The 11,365-nt window shown below is 48.9% G+C and overlaps 1 protein-coding gene across 1 annotated transcript in view; it reads left to right on the top strand.

Annotated features, from left to right (window-relative positions):
- Positions 1 to 3,042: 3,042 nt before the first annotated feature.
- LOC118019004 (transmembrane domain-containing protein TMIGD3-like) overlaps positions 3,043 to 11,365 on the top strand; it is a 16,160-nt gene continuing 7,837 nt past the window's right edge. The window contains 1 exon segment of the mRNA XM_035017771.1: positions 3,043 to 4,453. Coding sequence (XP_034873662.1) covers positions 4,104 to 4,453 — 350 coding nt within the window. The 5' untranslated portion in view covers positions 3,043 to 4,103.

An 11,365-nucleotide genomic window follows, 5' to 3' on the forward strand; every position in this document is an offset into this window, starting at 1 on the left:
GTGGTTCAGCTTGATGGGTCCTCCCTGGTCCTTGCCTCCTCTGTGGAGTCCAGGTTCTTCTAGTAAAACCGAAACAGACACAGCCCTTCTCTTAGAGAGGGAAATTCCCTGAGCCACGTCTCCCTTATAATTTATTTTATTATTAAAAAAATAGTTTTAGCACTCTGGTCCAATGAAAGATTTTCTTTCTGCCCCAGAGCTCCCCATGGGGCCCCACCAAGTGGCCTGCTGGTTTCTCCACGTCTTTGTAATTCAGAGCAGGTGCCACACCTACATGGCACTTGTGCTCTCTTCCACGGTCCTGGTCACCACTTCCTTTTCCAGGTGTGGGGTTAGGACGTCCAGTTGATAATATGGCAACATCAAGTCCAGGGACGCCTTGTACTTGTGAAAGCTGCCCATGGTTGTTCGCTTGTCCATTCATTTACTGAAGCCAGGAGCCTGGGATTGAATGCGGGCTCTGCCACTTCCTAGCTGTGCCACTCGGGGCAAATTACATCACCTCTCTGAGCCTTAGTTTGCTCCGCAGTGATTATAGTATCTATTTCATCATAGAACGTTGAATAAGACCATGAAAGTAAAATGCTCAGCACTCTAGATGGTATAAAGGAACGTACTTAACAGGTCCCAGCTGTTAACATCCAGTGGTATTCTATACCCAGTGCCAAGCTGATGCCCTCTGGGTCACTGAGGTGCTTTCCTAGTCATTCATTTAGCAAAAATATACTTGAGCACCGCCATCTGCCAGGCAATGTGGTGGGGCTAGAAATGAAATAAACTTTTTTCCAGGTTGTAGGAGGTCCCTACGTTTCAGAAGCTTGCGAGATAACAGGGGAGGGGGCTTATAAACAGCATGGGGAGGGGATGTCTGGGAAGTTCTCTTCGGGGTCCTGTTTGAGAACAGTCTTGAAGGAAAAGTGCTTGTGTTCTAGGTGGGCACGGGGAGAAGGGCTTTCTGAGCCGGGTGCACAGGGGAAAGGAAGCGAAAGCATAGTGGTGCTTGCGGTTTCAGGGGGGAGGGGGAGATCCAGGCACCAGGAGGCTGCAGAAGCTGGGAGACCCCCCCCCTCGAACAGTCTCATATGCCATTCCAGGGAGGCTGGACTTGATCCTGAGGGCTATGCAGAGGCTGTGAGGGCACTTGCATTGGGAATGGCTCGGCAGGGGGGGCTGAGGTGGTCTCTCTGTGAGAGATGAGGGAAGTTACCCAAGAGCAGCTGTGGCTACTCATGTGTGTGTGTGTGTGGGGGGGTGGGTAAGCAAGATGACCGTCTGCCCTGGCCTCTCTGTCTCCTTTTCCAGGCTGCCTTCTGGTGCTCTATCTGGAGGGAAAAGTTGGCTCAGGGCCCAATCCTAGGCCAAAATGCTAAGTAACTGTAGAAACCTCTCTCCTCACCCCTCCAATCACTTCCCTGAGCAGGGATGGGCTCAGGCCTGTCTTGTTCACGGAGAGGAAATTTCCAGAGAATTCCCAGGTGGGAAGAGGTGAGTAGGTCAGGTGTCCCAAGTGTGGCCCCTGCCTCTTCTTCTCCCCCTGGATTATTCTCTCACATGCTATCCTGCGCCCACCACACTGTTCTTGTCACTGGTGCTGGGTCACAAAGCCTTCTCCTTGGTGTCTCTAACCCAGCCCAGATGGGCTGGTTCCAAAAGAACTCACCAGTGTCCTAAAGGAGGACGACAGGGGGAAGAATCTGCAAGCTCACCAGTCAGGTTTCTAGCTCCAGCTGTCCAATTGTTCCCCAATGCCTCGGTCCACTTCCTGTGCCTGGATCCATGGCTCAGGCTCTTTCCTGGCCTCAGCCACCTTACCTCTCACCCAGCTTCTGTCCCATAACCACACAGAGGCCCCCATCTCTCTCTCTAAGTGCGGGAGCTGCCCGTCATCTGACCAGCTCTCAAATGCGGAGCAAGGCTGTGAGGCAGACCTGGGGCAGCCAAGCCCCTAAGGAAACCACTCCATTGCTGTCCATTCGCCCCAACCGGGCAATACGACTCGTCCCTACACCAGACAGTCTCTCTCTCACATAGGGCTATTTGGGTGCTACCCGGTGGCAAGGGGCTGGCAGGGAGGGTACATTTTTTTTTTTTTTTTACAGCGGGTCATCAAGGTTCAACGGTTGCTTTAGGGCGACTTCTTTTGGTAGCACGCAGCCTCCTAGAAATGGTTGTGACTTCCTTCTCTGAAGCAGAGATAAAGAAAGCAGTTGCAGTAGAAACTTTACGAGAAGCCACGCTGAAGGCTGACAAAACTTCTCAAGCTCCCAGGGCGCAGGGGTGTGGGCATAGGTAACACTGGAAAACGCCGGGGTGGCGGAGATGCAGTTGGGGAGCGCTGCCCCTTCATGTCTTGGGGGGGTTCACCCAGGGAGAAGTGGCAAGTCTAGAAGGCATGAGCAAGGGATTCAGGCTTGGGCCAACTGGGGATGAGGGTGGGGGAGCAGAGGGTGACATGGAAGTGGCAGCCTGAGGCATCTCACCAGGGCCCTGGCGAGGATGTGAACAGCACTGTTGATAGCGCTGAATTTTAGTTTTGGCTGTACATAGGTTGGTGTTTAAGGCAAATATTATAAACCCTTCAATCCACGGTGCGGGCTCAGGTCCACCCACCCCTTCCTTTAAATCACCCCTTTGGGCAGGACTGAGACGCATCTGAACTCCATGGACCTTAAATCATAATTGCTTGTAAGTGTCTGGTTTCCAGAAGTTGCAGACTAGGTGAGCAACTTCCAGGAAAGCAGTGTGGTTCCTCTCTCCCTGCGGGTGGGGGTGGGAGGGTATGCCATGTGATGATGTGCAACCGTGGCCCTTTCTCTCCTTTCTGCCTGGCCAATCATCCTGTTGTCCTGTTGTCCCTCAAAGAGGTTTGTCACTGGATGGTTGCTGGGGTGAGGGCATGTGAGACCTCCAGTGGGTGTGCGGGGTCGACGAGGGGAAATGTCGAGTCAGCAGATGTGCTTATGGGAGGTGCTGTGTTTTTTTGCCCTTCTAAGCAGGGGATCTTAGCTTGTTCCTTTGGCAAAGGATCTTTGAGGCAAAAGCTGGGTCCCAGCTGTGCCTGGCCAGGAGTCAACTCATGCCACTCAATTCTCAGGTCTTGCTGCTTTGCACTGTATTAGTCTGTTCAGGCTACTGTAACAGAATACCAAAGACTGGGTGGCTTATAAGTCACAGAAATTCTCAGTTCTGGAGGCTGGGAAGCCCACGATCAAGGTGCCAGCAGATTTGGAGTCTGGCGAGAGCCAGCTCCTTGGCTCGTGAATGGCAGAAGGGGTGAAGGAGCTCTGTGGGGTGTCTCTTATGAGACACTAATCCCATGCATGATGGCTCCATCCTCATGACCCAGGCATCTCCCAAAGACCCCACCTCTTAATACTGTCACTTTAAGGCTCAGATCTCAACCTATAAATTTTTGGGGGGGAGGGGGGACACAAACATTAAATCTGTAGCATGCGCTAAGAAACCATAAATTCTGGCTAAGGCTGCCACCAAAATCTAGTTCTTGTTCCCCTGTGGCTCCCATTTGCCTCCTTGTCACGGGATCTTTCTGCTAAGCTAGCAGAAAGCCAGAATATTCGAGTCCGTGCTTCTACTGCTCTCCCACGCAGCGCTACACTCCCATCCGGTGCCCGAGTAAATGAATTCTGAGCCTTCTCCATGCCACTCACACCCCTCTCCTGCTCTTTCCATCTTCTTGCTGAGCGTTCCTGGTCTATGCTTCCTCTTGGCCCATCTCACTTCCTGAAACACCCCTGAAGAGGGTTGCTTATCTGGATGGAGCCCGAGTGGCCCTTGAGCGTGTCTGTCTGGGGAACTAAGAGAAGCGGCACTTTCAGATTCAACCCACATAGAACTGTCCTTCACGTTTCCGGGAGCCCAGGGACGTGTGGCCCGCAAAGGGGCAGAAAGTGATTGCCCCTGGATGGGCTCTCTCTAAGAAAAGCTGGGGTCTCCAAGGGAGTGTCCCACCAGAGAAGAGAAGGAATGAGCGAGTCGTGAATTTCAGACTGTTGCTGCTGCATCTGGACCTCTAGCGAGATGCCTGGCAAGAGCTAGGCTCCCTGGGCCACACGGATCCCGTCAGCACGCTTGGGGAGAGCAAGATGGCTGTCAGCAGCACTGCCCTGTTGTTGGCCAAGGTTACCTACATCACCATGGAGATTGTTATCGGGCTCTGTGCCATAGTGGGCAACCTGCTGGTCATCTGGGTGGTCAAGCTGAACCCCAGCCTGCAGACCACCACATTCTATTTCATTGTCTCCCTGGCCCTGGCTGACATCGCCGTTGGGGTGCTCGTCATGCCTTTGGCCATTGTCATCAGCCTGGGCATCACCATCGACTTTTATAACTGCCTTTTCATGACCTGCCTGCTGCTGATCTTCACTCATGCTTCCATCATGTCCCTGCTGGCCATTGCTGTGGACCGATACCTGCGAGTCAAACTCACAGTCAGGTAAGAGGGGGCAGAGTGGGGCAGTGAGGCAGGTGCCTGGGACATGGGGCTTCTTCCCTGAAAACACATCCAGTCTGGCCTCTGATCTTGAAAGAGGGCACTACGTTTCTTTGCCCCATTTGGTGTGTGAGGGGTTTAACAATGCTGAGCTGGGACTGGGGAATAGCTAAAGAGGATGAAAGCTTGATGCATCTTTATTTACTATTTTTTTTATTAGCGTCTCTAGCTTGATGCATCTTTAATTGGTGAAAAATGTTCTTGAGTTTTAGAAATGATAGAGACCTACTGGATAACATAAGGAGCAGACAGAGAAGGATAGGAGGAGATAAATAAATGGACGGTTCTGTTCTTTGCAGATGGAGGTTATTTTAAAGTTATTTTAGTTTTGCTTCCTCTTCCAAGTTGAGGAGGGGACCAAAAAAAGTTCTCCATTGCCGAAAGTAGTAGCAACGTTTCATGTGATGAGACCAGAACAGAACAGACCGCCAAATGGAGACATCTCATTCCCCAGGTGTCCTGAATGGCAATCGGCTTGCTCTCCTCCTCTCTGCTCTTGGGGAAGAGACATGGGGAGGGAGCTGCAAACAAGCTTTTGATACTAAAAAGCCCAGGCTCAAAGGCCAGATCTTGAGATTTGAGCTGGGGCAAGTGACTTCTGCTGTTTGGTTCCTCGTCTTCCTGCAGCGATTAAGATACTCTGAACTCAGACTCACGTCGTTTCCATTTTACCTCTGCCACTTCTAGCTTGTCCGGGTTGCCTCTGTTTCTTTTTTTTTTTTTTACCTATAAAGTGGGGACAGTAATTGCCACTTCCTCATAAAATTATATAGGTCACACATATCAGGCTCTTAGGAAAATGCCTGCGCACAGTCTATGCTCACTCAATGGTGGCTGTAACTACTGTTATCCTCCCTCACCCAGTCACCGGTAAGGGAATGGAGATTGTCGTAAAACTAGCTTCAGTTTGTTGTGAGATGTAACTGAGATACAGTCTCCCGAGGACACAGTCAGTACGTAACAAAATCAGTGTCCTTCTTTTTTTTTTTTTTAAAGATTTATTTATTTATTTGAGAGAGCGAGAATGAGAGAGAGTACATGAGAGGGGGGAGGGTCAGAGGGAGAAGCAGGCTCCTCGCTGAGCAGGGAGCCCGATGTGGGACTCGATCCCGGAACTCCAGGATCATGACCTGAGCCGAAGGCAGTTGCCCAACCAACTGAGCCACCCAGGCACCCCAGTGTCCTTCTTGCAGCCTGTGTGGATGTTGTCAGGAAGGACGGCGGAAGGAGGAATGGTGCCTCTCGTTGGACGAGTCGTTTGAGGTCCTGGAAACACTTCAGCATGACCTCTGTGCCTCCATACAGCCCTGTGACTCGAACACCAAGTGTGGTTGCCAGAGCAAATAGAGAAACGGGGGCGGGCACAGGTAGAGGGCGGTGTGGGAGAGGCAGAGTCGAACTCATGGCCTTCGGCCCTGCAGCCGAACAAAACAAGATCATCTTGGGTAGGCGATCCCAAGAGACATAGAAAACTCTTACCTTCCACAAACCAAAGAATTCTTGGGCTGGAAATGGAGCTATGAGAGTGGCAACATATGTCTAACACATTCTACATCATATTTCTTTTATTTTTTTTTAAAGATTTTATTTATTTGACAGAGAGAGACACAGTGAGAGAGGGAATGCAAGCAGGGGGAGTGGGAGAGGGAGAAGCAGGCCTTCCACCGAGCAGGGAGCCCGATGCGGGGCTCGATCCCAAGACCCTGGGATCATGACCTGAGCCGAAGGCAGCCGCTTAACGACTGAGCCACCCAGGCGCCCCTCATATTTCTTTTAAAAAGTCCCCCAGAGAAGTTTGCTGGAATGCCCGCTCTCTCCATCCCCATCGCCCCCGCTCCTTCCTTTAGCAATTCCTAAATGAACTCACCCATTCTCTTCCATTCAAACAGATACAGGAGGATCACCACTCAAAGAAGAATATGGTTGGCCCTGGGCCTTTGCTGGCTGGTGTCGTTCCTGGTGGGACTGACGCCCATGTTTGGCTGGAACACGAAATTGACCTCAGAGTACCACGGAAATGCTACCTTCCTTTCTTGCCAGTTCCGTTCTGTCGTGAGGTTGGACTACATGGTCTACTTCAGCTTCTTCACTTGGATTTTAATCCCCCTGATTGTCATGTGCGCCATCTATCTTGACATATTCTACATCATCCGGAACAAACTCAATCAGAACTTTTCGAGTTCCAAAGAGACAGGTGCATTTTATGGACGGGAGTTCAAGACGGCCAAGTCTCTGTTTCTGGTTCTCTTCCTGTTTGCTTTGTCCTGGCTGCCTTTGTCCATCATCAACTGTATCACCTACTTTCATGGTGAGGTGTCACAGATTTTTCTGTACTTGGGCATTCTGCTCTCCCATGCTAACTCCATGATGAACCCTATTGTCTATGCTTATAAAATAAAGAAGTTCAAAGAGACCTATCTTTTGATCCTCAAAACCTGTATGATCTGCCAGTCCTCTGATTCCTTGGACCCAAGCAAGGATCAGACCTCTGAGTAGTTATCTGGAAAAGATGACTCTTCACCCCATTGACCTTCGGATTCAGCATCAGTAAACACTTGAGGACCTATCCACCTGAGCCAGGGGCTTTCACGTCCTTAATTTCTTCTACTGAGGTGGGGATCATTTGACTGGCTGCCTCCACTTGTACCTCCCCTAAAGCCCCTTCCTATAATCTAATTGTTTTCTTGTCTTTCTTCTCTGGTTCAATGTTCTGCATGCCTGACTCAAGGAGAATGTTTTACTATTACTACTGCCTGTGTTCCTCCTCCCCAAACAGGAGGAGAAGTCAGTCTGAAGGATGCCCCGTTGACTTAACTGATGAAAGGTCCCAATCCCGCTGGACATGGGTGTGGTGGTGACTCAGTTCCACTCCATTGTGGAACCACACCAGCACACGCCAGGGAGATGGCAGGAACAGAGTGTCACAAAGGGGGACTGAAACTGCTGAGTTCACCTGTAACTGTCTTTGAGTAAATAAAAGACCGCTGACTGTCGTGTAGCTCTTTCTGAGGGTCAGGGTCACTTGGGGCTCACAGACCCAGCTGGCTGCTCTTGGCACTCAAGCTGCTTGCCACCGGGAACCACGCCACGTTCACCTGTTTGAATCTGGGCCCCTCATCCCTTGCCCTGGAACACCCCGCTCCTTTTTCCTGGGCTGATTGGAGCATTTGCCAACTTGATGAGCTGTTCGTCAATGGTTAGAGAAGGATCAAAAGAGGCAGAAAAGAGACACAGGATAGCTATTATTTGTGGAGTGCTTTATATGCGCTAAGCACTTTCCATACATGAGCTCTTCTGCTCCTGACAATCTCTGAAGTAGGTGCCACCATTATTGTTCCGTCCATTATGCAGAAGGAAAACAGAGGCACAGAGAGGTTAAGTAACTTGTCTATAGTCACACAGTTAACAAGTAGTGTAAAGCCAGGATTTAAACTCAGCCCTGCCTTTTGGGAGAACCCAAGCTCCTCACCACCTATTCTCAGACACAAAGAGGGACTTGGAACTTCTCCAAAGTTCAACCTCTCAAGTTCACCTAATGGACAATTAGCAGATGCCTGGATACACACAATGGTTTGTATGCTGGGAGAACTGCTGGATTTTTGGAGGGGGGGGTTGCCTTAGGTACTATCTCTGATGTCTCATTAATCCTGACACCAGGCGGGGACAGAGTCCCAGTCACCTCCTTCCAGTGTTGTGTGTGGCTCTGGAGATTCAAGAGGACATCTCTGGTTTGGTCTCTCCAAATTTGCAGCTGTGGGCTCTCCCCAAACAATGAGTATATGAGCCTGAGGAGAGCAGCAAGATGGGGCTTTCAATTAAACCACTTCAAAGAGAATAAGTGTACTTAAGATTTTTTTTTAACATTAATTCTTAGCCAGTTCTGAAAGTTTATCCTGATGGCAATCTTAGGCCAGAGCCCAATAACCATATTTATCTAGTTAACATTTCATCTCAGTAAAGGTCCTCACTTCTCGAGAATCCCTGTCACCCCAGGAAGAATGAACACTGTCTGGAAAGTTTAAAGACTTATATCTACTTTGCTACTAATGCCAAACTGAGTTGGTCACCGACCCACCCACTTCCCTGCGCAGCTCACAATCGTATCTTAAAGGTGAATGACTAGGACCTGCCTCCATTGTCCCTGGAAGTGTGGGAGGTTACCTTCATCTCGTCAGTCTCCCCTTCAACATTTGGGGATCTTTGTTCTCTAAAAATCCCAGCGCCGCCCGCCAAACCACAATTTTTTCCCTTCATGGCATCCCCTTGTTTGATTTAGGGCTTTTCCCCAACCCATCAATTAATTTTTGTGCTTTGTTAAAATGCCCCTCAGGACGATGCCCTGGGTTTACTGTGTGGCTTCTGGTGACCCTTGTACATGCTTTTCCCCAGAAGCTGCCTTTGCCCAGCTGGACCCTTGAGGGAAGTGCTGGTTAGTTTTCAGTCCCAAACAGAGGCATTTCTTAGTTTACAATCTCTAGTGTTTGTTGTAGCGACACTTAGCACCTGTTCTTTGGGGAAACTTGCGTTAAAGGGACCACTTCTCAAAACAAAGCAGCAGTCTGTCCTGTGTCATTTGGTGTCATAAGATGAGCTGTAGTCTCTCAGTCTCAGAAAAAACTTTTTTTCCTCTCTTCTCCTTTTCTCCTCATCCTACCCCTTCTCTCTCTCTTTCTTTCTGAAGACCACTGCTTAGCAAACCCACTGAGGGCTTGCAGGGAGTTGTATTTTTTTTTTTTTATATATATATTTTATTTTGTTTCGGTCAAATGGGAACACCCTGGGCTAAGATGTTTCACAGGCCCGGAGGAAGCCCTTAAAGTGAGAATATCTTTGGGAGTGGACTGAGAAAAGATGAACTAAGAATCACTGGTGAGGAGCGGGGGTAGAAATGGCGAGCTCCACCCTGGTTTCAGGTTCAGAGATTAGCATTGCTGGAGCCTCCTCGAGACGAGCCCATCTCCTGGCTCGTTCCTTTCAGCTGGACAGCTGAGGGTGGCCGTCGGTTTTTTGTTCTCAAGGAATAATATAAAAAGACTACACAGACAATACTGAGGTTTGCTTCCTCCTTCTCCCTATGAATTCGCTGGAACGAAGGTAGATGTTGAGTAGCTGGGTTTATATACCTAATTTTTTTTTAAATCAAGTCAACTGTGGGTAAATGAAGACCAAGTGAGAACAAGCAAAGGCCACCCCCAAGCTTGCAATAGCAAGAGAGTCAGTCACTGCCACTCGTATTTTGGCAGAGACTACAGGCGGCCGTGGAGTGGGCCAGCTCTCTGGTGGTAACAGGGAGGCTTCGCTGCGCCCTGGCTGGAGGCTGGTGGCCTGGGGAAGCTGTGGGCGGGCTCACACAAGTGGGGCAGCCCGTGTGATTGGTTAGGAGAGCACATTCGGCTTTCTTTGGTTGGCCCCAAGGTGGAAGCAGGACAAAAATTTGGGGAGCGGTCAGTTTTTACTAGCTACTTCGGGTTGATTGTCACAGGGATTATCGTTTGGCGTTCTGAACTTTTGCTAGAGGCCAGGGTCGGATGTCCTACAAATCTGACCTCTAGCAGGCTGGCTTCCCCGGCCAGTTACTGGAGATAAGACGCTGGTTTCCTGGGCCAGAAGTTCTGTCCAGAGGTCTATTTTTATAGATGGTCTGGCCATTGTCCATGGGTACATTCAGTTTTTTACAACCAGATGCACATTGTCTAGGACACTCTGCCCTTGGAGGCCATACTGGGTATGCTGGGGACGGGGAAACAGCTGTCTATTGCCCCGACCACTCAGATGACATGGTGTATGTCACATCCCCTTGTGAAGTCTAACGTCTCTATGCTTTCGCCGTGTTGTTACTAGTGTAGAAGGAAGAGTACTATTGTGGAAGATTTAGCATCAGGTCATCGTGTTGTACTACCTGTGTGACCTCGGGCAATTTCCTAAAACAGAACCTCATCATACCTGAGTTTCGTTTTGTTTTTTTGTTTTTTACTATTTATGATGGAAAACTTCAGGCACACCAAAGTGAAGAAGCCAGAATAGTGACCCCTCAGATAGCTGTTATCCTGCTTTAGTAATGATCAAGTTACAGCCAGTGTTGTTCCATTAATGTCCCTACCCACCCGTCCCACCCTGATTATCTTGAAATTTTGGATATCAAATTACTTCATCTGTAAACATTTTGGGTTTGTTTTTTTTTTATGAAAGGTATTTTTTAAATGATCAATTGGCTTATTGTTATAACCCACTCATCTTCTTAAGTTGTACATCTAAGGAGTGAAAATTAATTCTACCCTGATGAGGCAGCAGCAGAACTAAGAGCACCAACAAATACTCAGAATGCTAGTAGACACATGGTTCGTTCTCTGTAACTCTGGGCCTCTCATTTGCTTTAGAATGTTACTTTTCATGTCTTGGGCACTTTACTGATATCTGTGCCCAATCCATTTCTCCTTTGGCTGCTACTTTCTTTGGTTTCACGGCACTATCTCTGAGCCATTCCCAGTGTCCGTTTGGAGGTAGCTTTCTCAGAGATAAGAACTGATTTTTAAAAATACAACCACAATATCTATATGAATTATCAATTGTTATGCAATTTTTATTAATTTTTCTTTTTTTAAAAATGATTTTATTTATTATTTGAGAGAGAGAGAGAGAGCAAGTGAGGGGAGGGAGGGAGAGGGACAAGTAGACTTTGCACTGAGCATGGAGCCTGATGCAGGGCTCAATGCCAGCACCCCGAGACCATGACCCAAGCCAAAATCAAGAGCTGGGTGCCCAACCGACTGAGTCACCCAGGCACCCCAGTATTTATTGATTTTCTTGATCACACAGGCTAGCCCAAATTCAGTTTTGAAGGGGATTGCACAATAA

This window comes from Mirounga leonina, unplaced genomic scaffold, assembly GCF_011800145.1.
Source record: "Mirounga leonina isolate KUSES-001 unplaced genomic scaffold, KU_Mleo_1.0 Mir_173, whole genome shotgun sequence".
Taxonomy (NCBI): Eukaryota; Metazoa; Chordata; class Mammalia; order Carnivora; family Phocidae; genus Mirounga; species Mirounga leonina.